Source organism: Oncorhynchus gorbuscha, linkage group LG06 (assembly GCF_021184085.1).
Source record: "Oncorhynchus gorbuscha isolate QuinsamMale2020 ecotype Even-year linkage group LG06, OgorEven_v1.0, whole genome shotgun sequence".
Taxonomy (NCBI): Eukaryota; Metazoa; Chordata; class Actinopteri; order Salmoniformes; family Salmonidae; genus Oncorhynchus; species Oncorhynchus gorbuscha.
This window is the reverse complement of record NC_060178.1, coordinates 47283639-47300402: the sequence shown is the minus strand read 5'-3', so window position 1 is coordinate 47300402 and position 16764 is coordinate 47283639. Positions and strand designations below refer to the sequence as shown.

Genomic DNA, 16764 nt, shown 5'->3' with positions numbered 1-16764 from the left:
CTAACATCAGTAATTGGGGCGGCAGCGTAGCCTAGTGGTTAGAGCGTTGGACTAGGAACCGGAAGGCTGCGAGTTCAAACCCCCGAGCTGACAAGGTACAACTCTGTCGTTCTGCCCCTGAACAGGCAGTTAACCCACTGTTCCCAGGCCGTCATTGAAAATAAGAATATGTTCTTAACTGACTTGCCTGGTTAAATAAAGGTTAAAAAAAATAATAATAATAATTGCACATTCAGGAAGTGGATGTGAAATTATACATTCCTTTTTGCAATGATGTAATATCTGATAGTGCTAAACCCTATTTACCATGCAATTACATAGTAATACCTATGTAACTACTATGTTGTTACTGCGTAGTTACATAGTAACAGAGGCAACTTAATGTAAAGTCCTATCCTTTGGGACAGTGATGAGGACGGGTCTGGATTTGGTTTATAGCACACAGAAAGAAATCTCACCTATCCATTCATCTCAGATCAGATCTCACAAATTAAAAGAGAGACATGATAGGAGGTAGAGTAGGAACATAAAATGCAATGTGCCTGAGCCCATAGCAGCTCAATACCATACATTTCTAGCATCATCCACGTAGACATATTTTCTCATCATTGATCAGTCATAAAGCAGGACAGGCAGACGGAGGACACTCTAAATTGGCCAACCACTGCCCTCTAGTGGTCAACATGAATTACTCAAATGTGATTACTGTAATTAATAATCTACTGTGATCTTAAAGTACATTTTCACAAATACAATTAATATGGATATATCAATATATGTCGAATTTATGCATAATAACAATCCTGACAAAGATTGAGTCTCACAAAAGCCTGTGAAAGGGGCCGTGAACATGGGTAGCTGCAGAATGCATTTGTGAGAAAATAAGGAAAACAGACACATTTGATTGGTCTGTTGTTTCTCACTCCATGTTCTACTTCTCTATTTATTTGTGCATTGCACCTCATCACGTCATCACTATGTACATCCTGTGAGGGTAAACAGAACCCACAAAGAGGAACACAGACACAGAAGTCAACACTTTTTAGTAGTAATGCTTTTACAGCAGACAAGCAAACACGCACAGTAGTTGTATCCAAGTCGTACCACATCCTCATGTACGTGCAGCGGTTTCAACAACACACATCCACTATATAGAGAGGTTTAGCGTTTTAACATTGCCTTAAGATTGCAGGTAGACAGAGATTTCAATCAGCAAGGGAGCATATAGGGCTTATCTCACAAACACACACACACAACCTCAGTGTACATACATACTGTACATACATACATACATACTACACAGCCACAACTCCTGCCATTGGTATAGTCACCAGAAAAAGCATCATAGCCTACAGCGCACAGACAGTCTCTTTAGTTCTGCACTGCTCAGTGGTCAGTCAGTGCACACGTTAGTCCACAACCCAGGCGGTGCCATTTCACAAAGGATGGAACCCAGGAAAAGGGTTGACAGTGTCGGTGTACAAGCAGAGAGAAGAAAAAAAACACAAGTGAGTGGTTGTATCAGATGAAATAGCTGTGCAGTGTCTCTCTTGTTCTCGTTTAGCGAAATGGTCCACACAGATAAGAGAGAACAAGCCCTGCTGAAACATTGATATGCAGCTTTCGGTATGTTAAGACATGGTTGTACATGTCAGGTATCGTATGAAATCCTTTCAGAGTGCCGACACACAGATGAGGGATAGATGGCTCCATGTTGGGGTCTGGATAGTAGTCAGACAAAACGCCAGTATCGTGAGCATGTATTATGAAATGATGTGCCACCATATGCAGTAAAATAAAGTCCAAGTCTTCAATAAGTGGTCCCAGTCAGTGCATGCAGAAAATATATGCTTCAAACAAACGGGTGGGGGGGGGGGGGGGGGGCTCTTAGCTGAAGCACATGAACATAACATTGCTTGATGTGTTATCTGTCCTACACCAGATCCCATATTTTGAAACACCCGTCTGCAAACGACATCAGTGACATGTGGCCTTGGATTAAAACGCCAGTTCACTCGTGGGTCAACGGGCTTCCGAGAGAGACAGCAGAGGGACAGAAAAAGACCCCCCACTGTACCTCACTGGAGCATTCTCCAAAATAAAACACCAGTTCTTCTTTGGGAGGGATCGACATAAACATAAGCGTCACAGTATGACACAAACATCCGATAGTACAAGGGAATAAGTTAACATCATTAAAAGTAAATACACGACTAATGGCGTTGATGAGCCCCATGGAGACACTAGCAGCAGCAGTTTGGTTCTTAGATAAGTACAGTAGTGTGATATGGAATTATTCTATGATATATTTTACACCCTGGTTCCTATGAGACTGTAGACACCGGACAGTGGCTGTAAAGACGCGAATGAGTACCTTTAGAGTGACTATAGGCTGCAGACGAGTCACCAGACTAACCTAATGACGTACTGCACGTTTCTAAAAACAAGAACCAGCCAGTTGTGCTTTTTACAAACACTGAGTCTCTTTTGTTGTTATTTGACAGTAAAACATAGATAAAACATCTTCCTTGGCGATTATAGTTCATACAGTCATATCCTGGCTGTTACACAGCACCTGTGACTAAACACACTGTGACCACAGGCGTGTCGTTATCACCTGTGACTAACCACACTGTGACCACAGGCGTGTCATTATCACCTGTGACTAAACACACTGTGACCACAGGCGTGTCATTATCACCTGTGACTAACCACACTGTGACCACAGGCGTGTCGTTATCACCTGTGACTAAACACACTGTGACCACAGGCGTGTCATTATCACCTGTGACTAACCACACTGTGACCACAGGCGTGTCGTTATCACCTGTGACTAACCACACTGTGACCACAGGCGTGTCGTTATCACCTGTGACTAAACACACTGTGACCACAGGCGTGTCATTATCACCTGTGACTAACCACACTGTGACCACAGGCGTGTCGTTATCACCTGTGACTAAACACACTGTGACCACAGGCGTGTCATTATCACCTGTGACTAACCACACTGTGACCACAGGCGTGTCATTATCACCTGTGACTAAACACACTGTGACCACAGGCGTGTCATTATCACCTGTGACTAACCACACTGTGACCACAGGCGTGTCGTTATCACCTGTGACTAAACACACTGTGACCACAGGCGTGTCATTATCACCTGTGACTAACCACACTGTGACCACAGGTGTGTCGTTATCACCTGTGACTAACCACACTGTGACCACAGGCGTGTCGTTATCACCTGTGACTAAACACACTGTGACCAGAGGCGTGTCATTATCACCTGTGACTAACCACACTGTGACCACAGGCGTGTCGTTATCACCTGTGACTAACCACACTGTGACCACAGGCGTGTCGTTATCACCTGTGACTAACCACACTGTGACCACAGGCGTGTCGTTATCACCTGTGTCCGGGTGTATTAGGTGGACAGTATCGCTGTTTGGTGATGTGTCTCCACAGACAGCTGGATGACTCTGCGTTGCTTGGTTCAGGACTAGGACACGTAGGGACAGCATTGAACAGTTCTTGTTGGACAGTGCTGCCACCAGATACATATGATAGGCAGATCTTTTTCTGACACGGTTACACTGTTAGTCTGGCGAGGTCTCGAAGGAGTCCACGGGACAGTAAAGAGAAGAGAAGGAGACGGGAGTCACAGATCTGGTGGGAGCTTGATTATTGTTCACGGAGGGGTCAGGGGTCAGGGGTGGGTGGGCACGGACCCTGTCTCGCTTTCTCTCTTTTGCTATCAGCTCAGTAGAGTGCTTTCTGTCCTTGGCTGTCAAATTCTGACCAGGCGTCATTCAGTTCCATAAAAATCATCTTGGCATATTGTTCATAGGGCTGTCCCGTGGCCTGGGAGAGGGGAAGATGGGGGGGAAAACATCAATCAGTAGGCAGGTTGCCATTGACCCAGGTTTATACACCAAAAGAGAAACACAGAATGTATTGCGATGTGTAATGGAAAACGGCAGCTATAGAAGAAATGTGGATCCGCTCAACAGGGGTGGATTTCTTTTGTCAACCTTTCTTTGCTGCGACAAATGGTGATGGAAATGTTGACTGAATAATTTTCAAATAAATGATGGTTTGCCGAATCGGTTGGAAGGTACGTGATATCATCACGTAACCATAGTATAAAGCTCCACTCCACATTTAATTCGAAATGCCTACTGCTTCCTAAGGCGATAGATGGAATGCAATGAAGTATATTTCGGTGAGCATTTGACAACTGTGTTTTTCCACTAATTGCATTATGGAACGAACCTACTGTCTTGTGTGCATTGGTGAGCTTATAATGTGAAGAAATAATAAACTCAGCAAAATAAAGAAACGTCCCTTTTTCAGGACCCTGTCTTTTTACCTTGTAAAGGGTTTAAACACTTTCCCATGCTTGTTCAATGAACGGCAGGTAGTCTAGTGGCAGCAGGTAGCCTAGTGGTTCGAGCCTTGGGCCAATAACCAAAAAGTGTTGCTAGATCTAGGTAGAAATCTGTCGTTCTTAATTTGTTCTTAACTGCCTAGTTAAATAAAGGTTCAATAAATAAAATGAACCATAAACAATTAATGAACATGCACTTGCGCTTACAGATGTTAGACAATTAAGGTCACAATTATGAAAACTTAGGACACTAAAGAGGCCTTTCTACTGACTCTGAAAAACACCAAAAGAAAGATGCTCAGGGTCCCTGCTCAGCTGTGTGAATGTGCCTTAGGCATGCTGCAAGGAGGAATGAGGACTGCAGATGTGGCCAGGGCAATAAATTGCAATGTCTGTACTGTGAGACAGCGCTACAGGGACAGTTGATCGTCCTCGCAGTGGCAGACCACGTGTAACAACACCTGCACTTGTGGGACAGGTACAGGATGACAACAACTGCCCGAGTTACACCAGGAACACACAATCCCTCCATCAGTGCTCAGACTGTCCGCAATAGGCTGAGAGAGGCTGGACTGAGGGCTTGAAGGCCTGTTGTAAGGCAGGTCCACACCAGACATCACCAGCAACAACGTCGCCTATGGGCACAAACCCACCGTCGCTGGACCAGACAGGACAGGCAAAAAGTGCTCTTCACTGACGAGTTGTGGTTTTGTCTCACCAGGGGTGATGGTCGGATTTGCGTTTATCGTCGAAGGAATGATCGTTACACCGAGGCCTGTACTCTGGAGCGGGATCGATTTGGAGGGTCCTTGTAACGCACAGCATGGTCTGGGGCGGTTTGTCACAGCATCATCGGACTGAGCTTGTTGTCATTGCAGGCAATCTCAACGCTGTGCGTTGCAGGGAAGACATCCTCCTCCCTCATGTGGTACCCTTCCTGCAGTCTCATCCTGACATGACTCTCCAGCATGACAATGCCACCAGCCATACTGCTCGTTCTGTGCGTGATTTCCTGCAAGACAGGAATGTCCGTGTTGTGCCATGGCCAGCGAAGAGCCTGGATCTCAATCCCATTGAGCACGTCTGGGACCTGTTGGATCGGTGGGTGAGGGCTAGGGCCATTCCCCCCAGATATGCCCGGGAACTTGCAGGTGTCTTGGTGGAAAAGTGGGGTAACATCTCACAGCAAGAACTGGCATAGCTGGTGCAGTCCATGAGGAGGAGATGCAGTGCAGTACTTAATACAGCTGGTGGCCACACCAGATACTGACTGTTACTTTTGATTTTGACCCCTCCTTTGTTCAGGGACACATTATTCCATTTCTGTTAGTCACATGTCTGTGGAACCTGTTCACTGTGTCTCAGTTGTTGAATCTTGTTATGTTCATACAAGTATTTACACATGTTAAGTTTGGTGAAAATAAACACAGTTGACAGTGAGGACCTTTCTTTTTTTGCTGAGTTTAGCTTATCAACATTTTAAGATAAAGGTTCTTATCTGTTGCATCAGCCTCTTCAAACACAGAATAAGTCAATCTTTCTACTATGGGGAATAGTAGTTACTCGTCTTGTTCCCACCGGAAAGCGTGGAAACGTGTGAATGCGTGTGCGCTTGCTTGCGTACGTGTGTGTTACAATGTAAACCTCTCCCTTCCATCTCACCTTGTCTGGATGGACCACCAGCACGGCTTTGCGGTAAACCTTCTTGACCTGCTCTGGGGTCACCAGGTCAGCCATGCCTACAGGCTTCCAGCGGGTCTCCCCCTCCCAGAGCACCGTGTGCATGGTGGACAGCAGGGCCCGGATGTTACGCTCCTTCCCCTCGATCCAGTCCAGAATCTGGGGGTAGAGAGGGGAAAGCCAAGGTCAGATAAACAGGAGACCCACCGATACAACAAAGATCTTCCAAATCCTCAGCTTCTTTTTCTCTGGCTGTCTAAATAGACTCTAATAATACATGACATGTTTATGTACATCAACTTAACAGTGATGCATGCATACATTTTACATGTGGGTGGTCCTGGGAAGCGAACCCACGATCCTGGCGTTGTAAGCGCCATGCTCTACCAACTAAGCTACAGAGGACCAACATTTGACTCCCTTTCCCCCCCTGTAGTCCTACTGTATCTTCACGGAACTCGCCAACTCTTGGTCCAAGGCTAGTGATTGGCCACTGTAAGACTACCTTGAGTTTCTCGGGGTCCATCTCTTTAGCCATCTCCTCCTTCCTCATCTCTGCTATTGTCCTGGGACCTTCCTTCTTTTTGGCTCCAGCAAAACCTTGGCCAGACAGCAGGTCATCGAAGTTAGCCGTTGCAACTTTGGGCTTGGTACCTGGGAGGGAGAATGTAACATCTTCTCTCATCCCGCTTACAAAACAATATGCAGTCTTATGATGAATGACTACCAGCACAAATCACACGCATACAGGTCAGTTTCAAGTGGCACATTTGTCCATTAATCAAGAGCAACACAAGTTATTTTGGGTGGAAAACAACAGTCTATCCATCCCAGTATGATTACAACCAGCCTCCCAGTCTCCCATTGACTCACCCATGTTGGGCTGTGGTTTCCCGGCTGCATTGGGAGCAGCCCCTCCTCCCATGGCAGAGAAACTGATGTTGTAGTTGGGTCTGTTGGAGGGGGAGGTGTGCGGCATGGAGTGGCTGGGGCTGGGTTTGGGCTGGGAGGGTGGGCCACCCTGACCCTGGGGTTGGGGCTGCCACCCTGCCTGCCCTCCACCACCGCCCCCACCGGGCTGCCACGAGGGGAAGCCTGTGTTAGCCTGCCAGCCCCCACCGTGCTGGGGCGAGGGAGGAGGCCGTGAAGGGGAGCCCATGGGTGGGAAGGCAGGGGTGGTGCCTGTAGGGGTGGTAGGCTTACTGGAGAAGCCAGAGCCTCCTATAGACCGAGATATAAGGAGGAATGTTCAGAGAAAGTTCAACACAGAGAATGAAGTTATCTATCTATAAAATAACTGGCATAACACAACGAGCATAACATAACGTATCATGACATGACATCTTTTATAGCCTCTGTTAGTACAGTATTGGAAGCCTTCACTGACCTCCCAGACTGCCCCCCAGGTTTCCAATATCAGCGAATGGGTCCAGGGTCTTGGGTTTGACCTGGTGTGTGGGGGTGCTGTGGACTGATCCGGTAGGGCTGGTGCTGGCTGACCTACTGCCCATACCAAAACCCCCTCCTAACACAGAATTCACAACAACACAGTTGAAATACTGTACAATACAGTGGGCACTGTCGTTCTATGAATGTGATTCTCGTGAGCACCAGTAGAGGGCGCAATTAAGTAGGGAGCCTTCTGACGTGAACACATGCTTGCTTGCTTATTTTGGCACAGTACGCTGGATGATCGATAGCATGCCATAGCTCTCTGTTGTGTGTGGCAGATGGTAGTTCCTATGTTCTCAGACCAGTGCCTCTGCAGACGTCGTCCGTAAATGTGGCACATCAGCAGAGCTTACCTGGAGCTGCAGACTTGTTCCAGTCCCATCCTCCCATGGCGTTGGGAGGCTGCTGAATGGTGACCACAGGGGTGGTGGGCGGGACTGGGGAGCTCCGTCCTATCAGAGCACAGAAACATCAGTGACAGACACGCCTAACAGACAATCGGAGGAAAGAGATGAGGTCATGCTACCATCACAAACAGACATATAACCATACCATAACCACATTATTACCATTGCTGTTAGGCTACCCAACTAAGAGTGGAACCATACCAATACCAACAGCAATCACTGTAACCATACAATAGCCATTCCATTCAGATCTCCCTCAAAACCTGCAGCTTAAATTCCCATTGATCAACACACATTATGTGCATGCATATGCAGCAGTACATTACCCAACACAAACGTTTGGCTAAAGCAACAGAGTACCAGTGTAAAGAAGTGAATAGTGGATAGTGAGAAATGTTAGTGGATAGATGGTGCCTCTACAGATGCAGTGTAGTCATGCCATCACCCTTGCCAGTGTTCTGCATAGTGGGGGACGGAGAGCGAGCTGCATGCAGGAGGGGGGCAGGCAGCCCCCGGTTACCAAGGTTACCTGCTGGACCCCGGAAGGAACCCATCAGCTCCTGGGGCTTGGGCATCGGACCCGCCCCAAATGGGTCGAATGCTGGGTGGGCAGAGAGAAAAGCATAAACCATACTTTACTATTCGATTCAATTCAATACATTTTATTTATCTTGGACTGGCATTTATTTCTGGATGGCATAGGAAACAGATAGTGTGTTAATCTTTGTACACATCTGTGAGAAAATAAAATAAACAGACGAATAAACTTGAATTCCCTGCGTGGTCACCCACAACTCGAACACCATCATCATTAAGTTTGCCGACGGCACAGCGGTGGTAGGCCTGATCACTGACAACGATGAGACAGATTTGGCATGGGTCCTCAGATCCACAAAAGGTTCTACAGCTGCACCATCGAGAGCATCCTGACTGGTTGCAACGCCACTTAGTATGGAAACTGCTCAGCATCCGACCGTAAGGTGCTGCAGAGGGTAGCGCTTACGGCCCAGTACATCACTGCGGCCAAGCTTTCTGCCATCCAGGACCTCTATACCAGGCGGTGTCAGAGGAAAACCCTAAAAATTGTCAAAGACAATAGCCACCCTAGTCATAGACTATCTCTGCTACCACACAGCAAGTGGTACCGGAGCACCAAGTCTAGGTTCAAAAGGCTCCTTAACAGCATCTACCCGTAAGCCATAAAATTGCTAAGCAGTTAAAAAAGGGACTATTTGTATAAACCCCTTTTTTGCACTGCTGCTACTTGTTATTTACCCTTTACCTACACGACATGTACACATTACCTCAACTAACCTGTACCGGTACCCCCTGTATACAGCCTCGTTATTATTATTTTGTTGTGTTACATTTTTCCTTACTTTATTTTATATTATTTTCTTAATATCTTTTAAAAAAATCTGCATTGTTGGTTAAAGGCCTGTAAGTAAGGATTTCACGGTAAGGTCTACACCTGTTTTATTCAGCGCAGGTGACAAATACAATTGGATTTGATTTGAATTGAGTTGATCAGCAACTATGGACAGTTGAAGTCGGAAGTTTACATACACGTAAGCCAAATACATTTTAACTCAGTTTTTCACCATTCTTGACATTTAATCCTAGTAAAAATTCCCCATCTTAGGTCAGTCAGGATCACCTCTTTATTTTAAGAATGTGAAATGTCAGAATAATAGTAGAGAGAATTATTTATTTCAGCTTGTATTTATTTCATCATATTCCCAGTGGGTCAGAAGTTTACATACACTCAATTATTATCTGGTAGCATTGCCTTTAAATTGTTTAACTTGGGTCAAATGTTTCGGGTAGCCTTCCACAACAAGTTTGGTGAATTTTGGCCCATTCCCCCTGACAGAGCTGGTGTAACTGAGTCAGATTTGTAGGCCTCTTTGCTCACACATGCTTTTTCAGTTCTGTCCACACATTTTCTGTAGGGTTGAGGTCAGGGCTTTGTTATGGCCACTCCAATAACTTGACTTGTTGTCCTTAAGCCATTTTGCCCCAACTTTGGAAGTGTGCTTGGGGTCATTGTCCATTTGGAAGACCCATTTGCAACCAAGCTTCAACTTCCTGACTGATGTCTTGAGATATATATCCACATCCTTTTCCTTCCTCATGAAGCCATCTATTTTGTGAAGTGCACCAGTCCCTCCTGCAGCAAAGCACCCCCACAACATGATGCTGCCACCCCTGTGCTTCACGGTTGGGATGGTGTTCTTTGGCTTGCAAGCCTCCCAATTTTTCTTCCAAACATAACGATGGACATTATCGGCAAAAATTCAAATTCATATTTTTGTTTCATCAAACTAGTGGACATTTCTCCAAAAAGTACAATCTTTGTCAAATGTGCAGTTGCAAACCATAGTCTGGATTTTCTTATAGCTGTTTTGGAGCAGTGGCTTCTTCCTTGCTGAGCGGCTTTTTAGATTATGTCGATATAGGACTCGTTTTACTGTGGATATAGATACTTTTGTACCTGTTTCCTCCAGCATCTTTACATGATACTTTGATGTTATTCTGGGATTGATTTGCACTTTTCGCATCAAAAGTACGTTCATCTCTAGGAGACAAAACACGTCTCCTTCCTGAGCGGGATGATGGCTGCGTGGTCCCATGGTGTTTATACTTGCGTGCTATTGTTTGTACAGATGAACGTGGTACCTTCAGGCATTTGAAAATTGCTCCCAAGGATGAACCAGACTTGTGGAGGTCTACAGTTTCTTTTCTGAGGTCTTGGCTGATTTCTTTTGATTTTCCCATGATGTCAAGCAAAGAGGCACTGAGTTTGAAGGTAGGCCTTGAAATACATCCACAGGTACACCTCCAATTGACTCAAATTATGTCAATTAGCCTATCAGAAGCTTCTAAAGCCATGACATCCTTTTTCTGGAATTTTCCAAGATGTTTTAAGGCACAGTCAACTTAGTGTATGTAAACGTCTAACCCACAGGAATTGTGATACAGTGAATTATAAGTGAAATAATCTGTCTGTAAACAATTGTTGGAAAAATGACTTGTGTCATACACAAAGTAGATGTCCTAACCAACTTGCCAAAACTATAGTTTGTTATTAACAAGAAAATGGTGAAGTGGTTGAAAAACAAGTTTTAATGACTCCAACCTAAGTGTATGTAAACTTCCGGCTTCAACTGTATGTTATAATACCCATTGACTAAGTACCTGGGGAGGGGCAAGGGGAGGTGGAGGGAGGGGCTATTTTCTGGGGGGGTGGACTGGGCCGAGGCGGTTCCACTCCCAGGCGGGGGCTGGGGGGAGGCTCCAAACAGATCCCCCAGGAGGTCCGTGGTGGTGTTGGTGGTGGGGGGCTGGGGTTTGGGGCAGGGGGGGTTCACAGCAGCCCCATCCAGGCCCAGGAGGTCCATTTCTTCTGGGGGGAGGAGGAGCAGTGGCGAGGGCCTGAGGCTGCTCTGGTCTCTTGGGGCCCCTGGGGCCAGCCTGAGCCCCTCCGTGTCGCTCTCCGCTAGCATTGCTCTGCTGGCTGGACAGGGACAGCATCTCATCATCAGACGGCTCACTGTCCTCCCCGTGAGGGCGACTGTCTGAACCACTGTGGGACCGGCTTGGCTCTGCACAGGTCAGAGGGCGGAGAGAGGGGAGGGGGAGAGATATAAGAGGTAGGTCACATCAGGAAAACGTGGTCTTCCTTTAATAACACATGGGTTTGCTTCCCACAAAGTATTCTACAGGAGAACAGGAACTATAACTTTGCTATAGGTATGCATATTGCTAGCCACCACAGCAGAGTGGCAAAGCTTATCTAACTTCACCCAGGGGAGCTGATTTCCTATAACTACAATAGCTAGCATCTCTACAATAGTATCTCTTTCCTCTCTGGAAAGGGTTCTACATTCAACTCAAAAGGGTTCTACCTGGAACCAAAACGTTTTTTTTAAAGGGTTCTCCTACGGGGACAGCTGGAGAAGAACCCTTTTAGGTTCTAGATAACACCTTTTTTAGTGAGAGTGTTTTGTGGTCTCCTCTACTCTAGACCTTACCCTCCAAGTCCAGTCCCTCCATCTCATCTTGGAAGGAGAGAATGAAACCAATGTTAGGTTGAGAAAGAACGGCAGCTCTCAGTTAGCGGTGGCCATATGAGTGTCTGCCTATGTTTAGCTATCTGTGTCAGCGTGCATAGTTTCCATTTGCGAGTGTGCGTCTTGGAGCGCACAGTATCTACAGGCCTCTGTGTGTACGTACCTCTGTGTCAGCGCCTGTATCAATGCCGTGCCCGTCTGTGTCAGGTTGTATGTGTATGCTGTATGTTTGCATGCGTGCGTGTCAGGGTTTCCTTTAGACAACGTGATCGGGAAGATTCAAATTCACCGCCCATTTGAGAAATGTCCCGGATCCATATGCATTGGGTGTATAACCCATTAGTGTCTACCCACGGTGCTCAGACTGGGTGTATAACCCATTATTGTCTACCCACGGTGCTCAGACTGGTAGAAATCACATTTAGTTTGTGGTAATTCATCTTAACAAAACTCGCAACTCCTGTAATGAAGCAACCAATAAAACATTTTCCAAAATATAATTTCCGGGAAAACCCCATTCTATACAGTGCACCTGGGAGAACACCATTCTAAACAGCGCACCTGGGAAAACACCATTCTAAACAGACCACCTGGGAAAACACCATTCTAAACAGACCACCTGGGAAAACACCATTCTAAACAGTGCACCTGGGAAAACACCATTCTAAACAGTGCACCTGGGAGAACACCATTCTAAACAGTGCACCTGGGAAAACACCATTCTAAACAGTGCACCTGGGAAAACACCATTCTAAACAGTGCACCTGGGAAAACACCATTCTAAACAGTGCACCTGGGAGAACACCATTCTAAACAGTACACCTGGGAGAACACCATTCTAAACAGTACACCTGGGAGAACACCATTCTAAAACAGTGCACCTGGGAGAACACCATTCTAAACAGTGCACCTGGGAGAACACCATTCTAAACAGTGCACCTGGGAGAACACCATTCTAAACAGTGCACCTGGGAAAACACCATTCTAAAACAGTGCACCTGGGAGAACACCATTCTAAACAGTGCACCTGGGAGAACACCATTCTAAACAGTGCACCTGGGAAAACACCATTCTAAAACAGTGCACCTGGGAGAACACCATTCTATACTGTGCACCTTATGGCGGTTCCACACTGTACGTGACAGAGATGAAAATCTCTGTTAGAAACTTGGAAAGAGGGGGAACCTAAAGATGCAACAACTAGGATGGGTTGCTAATATGACTAGGATTGTGCCTTTGGCTCCTGGACAACGAAAGAAAGTTGATTATGAAAATCAATACAACAGGAGAGAAATGGCATAGTGGCTCCAATAGGGAAGCAAAGGGAAAATACTTCAGAAAGCAGAGATTTAACCACAGAGGAATTGAGGATCATCAGCTTCTGATAAAAGAAAACTGCTGTGGATTGTTTCAGACCACAAGCTCATAGGCCTATGCCCATTTGGGAAACCCGCAATTTGGGCAGCGCGCTTGGCAATATGCCTAGCTAGTTATTGAGTTGCGGCTGTCAGCGGTAAGCATCTTAAATATGTGAAGTTAATGTGTCTTGAGTATAATTAAACATTTTGAGCAAGAAGGGGAAGATACAGTGCATTTGGAAAGTATTCAGACCCCTTCACTTTTTCCACATTTTGCTAAGTTACAGCCTTATTCTAAAATGTATTAGAAAATTGTTTTTCCTCATCAATCTACCCACAATACCCCATAATTACAACGCGAAAAAAGTTTTTTAGACATTTTTGCACATTTATAAAAAAGTAACATTAGAAATACCTTAATTTACCTAAGTTTTCAGACCCTTTGCTATGAGACTCGAAATTGAGCTTGATTGGACATGATTTGGAAAGGCACACACCTGTCTATATAAAGTCCCACAGTTGACAGTGCATGTCAGAGCAAAAACCAAGCAATGAGGTTAAAGGAATTGTGCGTAGATCTCCGAGCAAGGATTGTGTCAAGGCACAAATCTGGGGAAGGGTACAAAAAAAAAGAACACAGTGGCATCCCATCATTCCTAAATGGAAGTATGGAACCACCAAGACTGTTCCTAGAGCTGGACGCCCGCCCAAAATGAGCAATCAGGGGAGAAGGGCCTTGGTCAGGGAGGTGACCAAGAACCCGATGGTCACTCTGACTGAGTTCCAGATTTCATCTGTGGAAATGGGAGAACCTTCCAGAAGGACAACCATCTCTGCAGCACTCCACCCATCAGGCCATTATAGTAAAGTGGCCAGACGGAAGACACTCCGCAGTAAAAGGCACATCACAGCGCGCTTGGAGTTTGCCAAAAGGCACCAAAAGGACTCTCAGACCATGAGAAACAAGATTCTCTGGTCTGATGAAACCAAGATGGAAGTTTTTGGCCTGAATGCCAAGCGTCACGTCTGGAGGAAACCTGGTACCATCTCTACGGTAAAGCATGGTGGTCTCAGCATCATGCTGTGGGGATGTTTTTCAGTGGTAAGGACTGGGAGACTAGTCAGGATCGAGGGAAATATGAACGAAACAAAGTACAGAAAGATACTTGATGAAAACCTTCTCCAGAACGCTCAGGACCTCAGACTGGGGCGAAGGTTCACCTTCCAACAGGACAACGACACACAGCCAAGACAATGCAGGAGTGGCTTCGGGATAAGTCTCTGAATGTCCTCTGGCCCAGCCAGAGCCCGGACTTGAACCCGAACTAACATCTCTGGAGGATTTACATTTTTTGGATCGGCCAAAAGCCGGCAATTGCAGGCTAACGAAAACCCTGGTGTGTGTATCTGTCTGAACATCTTTGCCTGTGTGTGTGTGTGTGTGTGTGTGTTTCCATCTGGACTCACACAGTGTATCTGTGACTGCCACTATATGTGTGCGTCCAACTGTCCTATGCACCTCTGCCTGTGTGTCTGCGTGTTGTCCACCCCTCTACCCTACCTGCGATGGCGAGGGCGTCCTGGTGCTCTTGGTGACATGAGAACAGTACGTTGGGGATCAGGTCTTTATTAGGGAACTGTTCCCAGGGAGGGGTCAGGTCCTTCTGCTTGTCTGTACCCTCCACCTCAATGTCCACCAACACATGGAACAGTTGCGGGTACTTCTCTGGAGAGTCACACGCATCCAGTTCCGGCCTAGAGAGGTAGGTGTGTGTGTGTGTGTGTGTGTGTGTGTGTGTGTGTGTGTGTGTGTGTGTGTGTGTGTGTGTGTGTGTGTGTGTGTGTGTGTGTGTGTGTGTGTGTGTGTGTGTGTGTGTGTGTGTGTGTGTGTGTGTGTGTGTGTGTGTGTGTGTGTGTGTGTGTCAAGATAGAGAGTTAGTTAGTTCTTCGTTCACTGTTTCAAGCAAGAGCCATGTCCATATCATGACATATGCTGACATTTGAAACCAATATCAAGTATTTCACATATTAATATTCACATGTACAGACGACAGAGGAGAGAGTCGCTCACTTTGTAAACTTTAACACGCTTGTCCCTGGAGCGATGAAGCCTGTGTGGAACTGGATCTGGAGTATCTGGGTGTTGGACACCTGCAAATACCAACCAGCAAATAACATAGTTAGAGTCAGGAAGTGGAATTCTTCCTGTGGAGACTTCTTAATTGAGTCTGAACGCATTAGTGCTTTGTTTATGTTCCTTCAGGGCACACAATCTGTCCGATTAGATGGTAATCCGTCCTTGTGTGTCAACGTGTCAGCGTGTGGCAGTATCTTCCGGAGCGTAATCTCGGTCTGTAAAGGCCAATGTATCAGGATATGGTCTCAGAGCTCACAGAAACTCCCATAGTATAGCATATCATCATCTGTGAGTGTCAGTCTGTTCATATATAAATATACAGTGCCTTAGGAAAGCATTCAAACCCCTTGACTTTTTCCAAATGTTGTTACGTTACAGCCTTATTCTGAAATTGAGTAAATTGTTCCCCCCTCCCCTTTAATCTATACACAATACCCCATAATGACAAAAACAGATTTTTAGAAATGTTTGCAAATGTATTATAAATAAAATCCTGAAATATCACATTTACATAAATATTCAGACCCTGTATTTTGTTTTAAGGACCTTTGGCGGCGATTACAGCCTTGAGTCTTCTCAGGGATGACACTACAAGCTTGGCACACCTGTATTTGGGGAGTTTCTCCCATTCTTCTCTGCAGATCCTCAAGCTCTGTCAGGTTGGATGGGGAGCGTCGATGCACAGCTATTTTTAGGTCTCTCCAGAGATGTTAGATCGGGTTCAAGTCCAGGCTCTGGCTGGACCACTCAAGGACATTCAGAGACTTGACCCGAAGCCACTCCTGCATTGTCTTGGCCGTGTGCTTAGAAATGTTTTGTTACCCTTCCCCAGATCGGTGCCTTGACACAGTCCTGTCTGAGAACTCTATGGACAATTCCTTCAACCTTATGGCTCTGACATGCACTGTCAACTGTGGGACCTTATATAGACAGCTGTGTGCCTTTTCAAATGATGTCCAGTCAATTGAATTTACCACAGGTGGTCTCCAATCAAGTTGTAGAAATATCTCAAGGATGATCAATGGAAACAGGATGCATCTGAGCTCAATTTAGTCTCATAGCAAAGAGTCTGAATAATTATGTTAATGAGGTATTTATGTTTTATTTGTATATTTGTCATAATTTGCTATTGTGTGTAGAGAGGATTTTTATTTATTTCATCCATTTTAGATAAGGCTGTAACGTAACAAAGTGTGGAAAAAGTCAAGGGGTCTGAATACTTTCCAAAGGCAGTGTATATGTGTACACAGTTGAAATAGGAAGT

The 16764-nt window shown here is 45.7% G+C and overlaps 2 protein-coding genes across 2 annotated transcripts in view; both read right to left on the bottom strand.

The window, feature by feature from the left end:
- Positions 1 to 904: 904 nt before the first annotated feature.
- On the bottom strand, positions 905 to 3566 carry LOC124038031 (autotransporter adhesin BpaC-like). Its single transcript, XM_046353404.1, has 2 exons — positions 3416 to 3566; positions 905 to 3373 (listed from the first exon to the last, which is right to left on the bottom strand). The coding sequence occupies exons 1-2, from the start codon at positions 3564 to 3566 to the stop codon at positions 2565 to 2567; spliced, it is 960 nt and encodes a 319-aa protein (XP_046209360.1). The 3' UTR covers positions 905 to 2564.
- LOC124038693 (putative tyrosine-protein phosphatase auxilin) overlaps positions 1027 to 16764 on the bottom strand; it is a 70917-nt gene continuing 55179 nt past the window's right edge. The window contains exons 9-19 of the mRNA XM_046354779.1: positions 15435 to 15514; positions 14925 to 15118; positions 11967 to 11993; positions 11169 to 11537; positions 8378 to 8533; positions 7879 to 7977; positions 7461 to 7598; positions 6947 to 7294; positions 6579 to 6727; positions 6056 to 6232; positions 1027 to 3867 (exon numbers count right to left, since the gene is read on the bottom strand). Coding sequence (XP_046210735.1) covers positions 3766 to 3867; positions 6056 to 6232; positions 6579 to 6727; positions 6947 to 7294; positions 7461 to 7598; positions 7879 to 7977; positions 8378 to 8533; positions 11169 to 11537; positions 11967 to 11993; positions 14925 to 15118; positions 15435 to 15514 — 1839 coding nt within the window. The 3' untranslated portion in view covers positions 1027 to 3765. The remainder of the gene's footprint in view (positions 3868 to 6055; positions 6233 to 6578; positions 6728 to 6946; positions 7295 to 7460; positions 7599 to 7878; positions 7978 to 8377; positions 8534 to 11168; positions 11538 to 11966; positions 11994 to 14924; positions 15119 to 15434; positions 15515 to 16764) is intronic.

What these genes read in the sequence shown, in the direction of transcription:
- LOC124038031 (XM_046353404.1), bottom strand. Translation starts at nt 3,566, where the DNA reads ATGTATCTGGTGGCAGCACTGTCCAACAAGAACTGTTCAATGCTGTCC. An exon ending in CCTAATACACCCGGACACAG is followed by an intron (nt 3,374 to 3,415) that starts GTGATAACGACA and finishes GGTTAGTCACAG; the next exon opens with GTGATAACGACACGCCTGTG.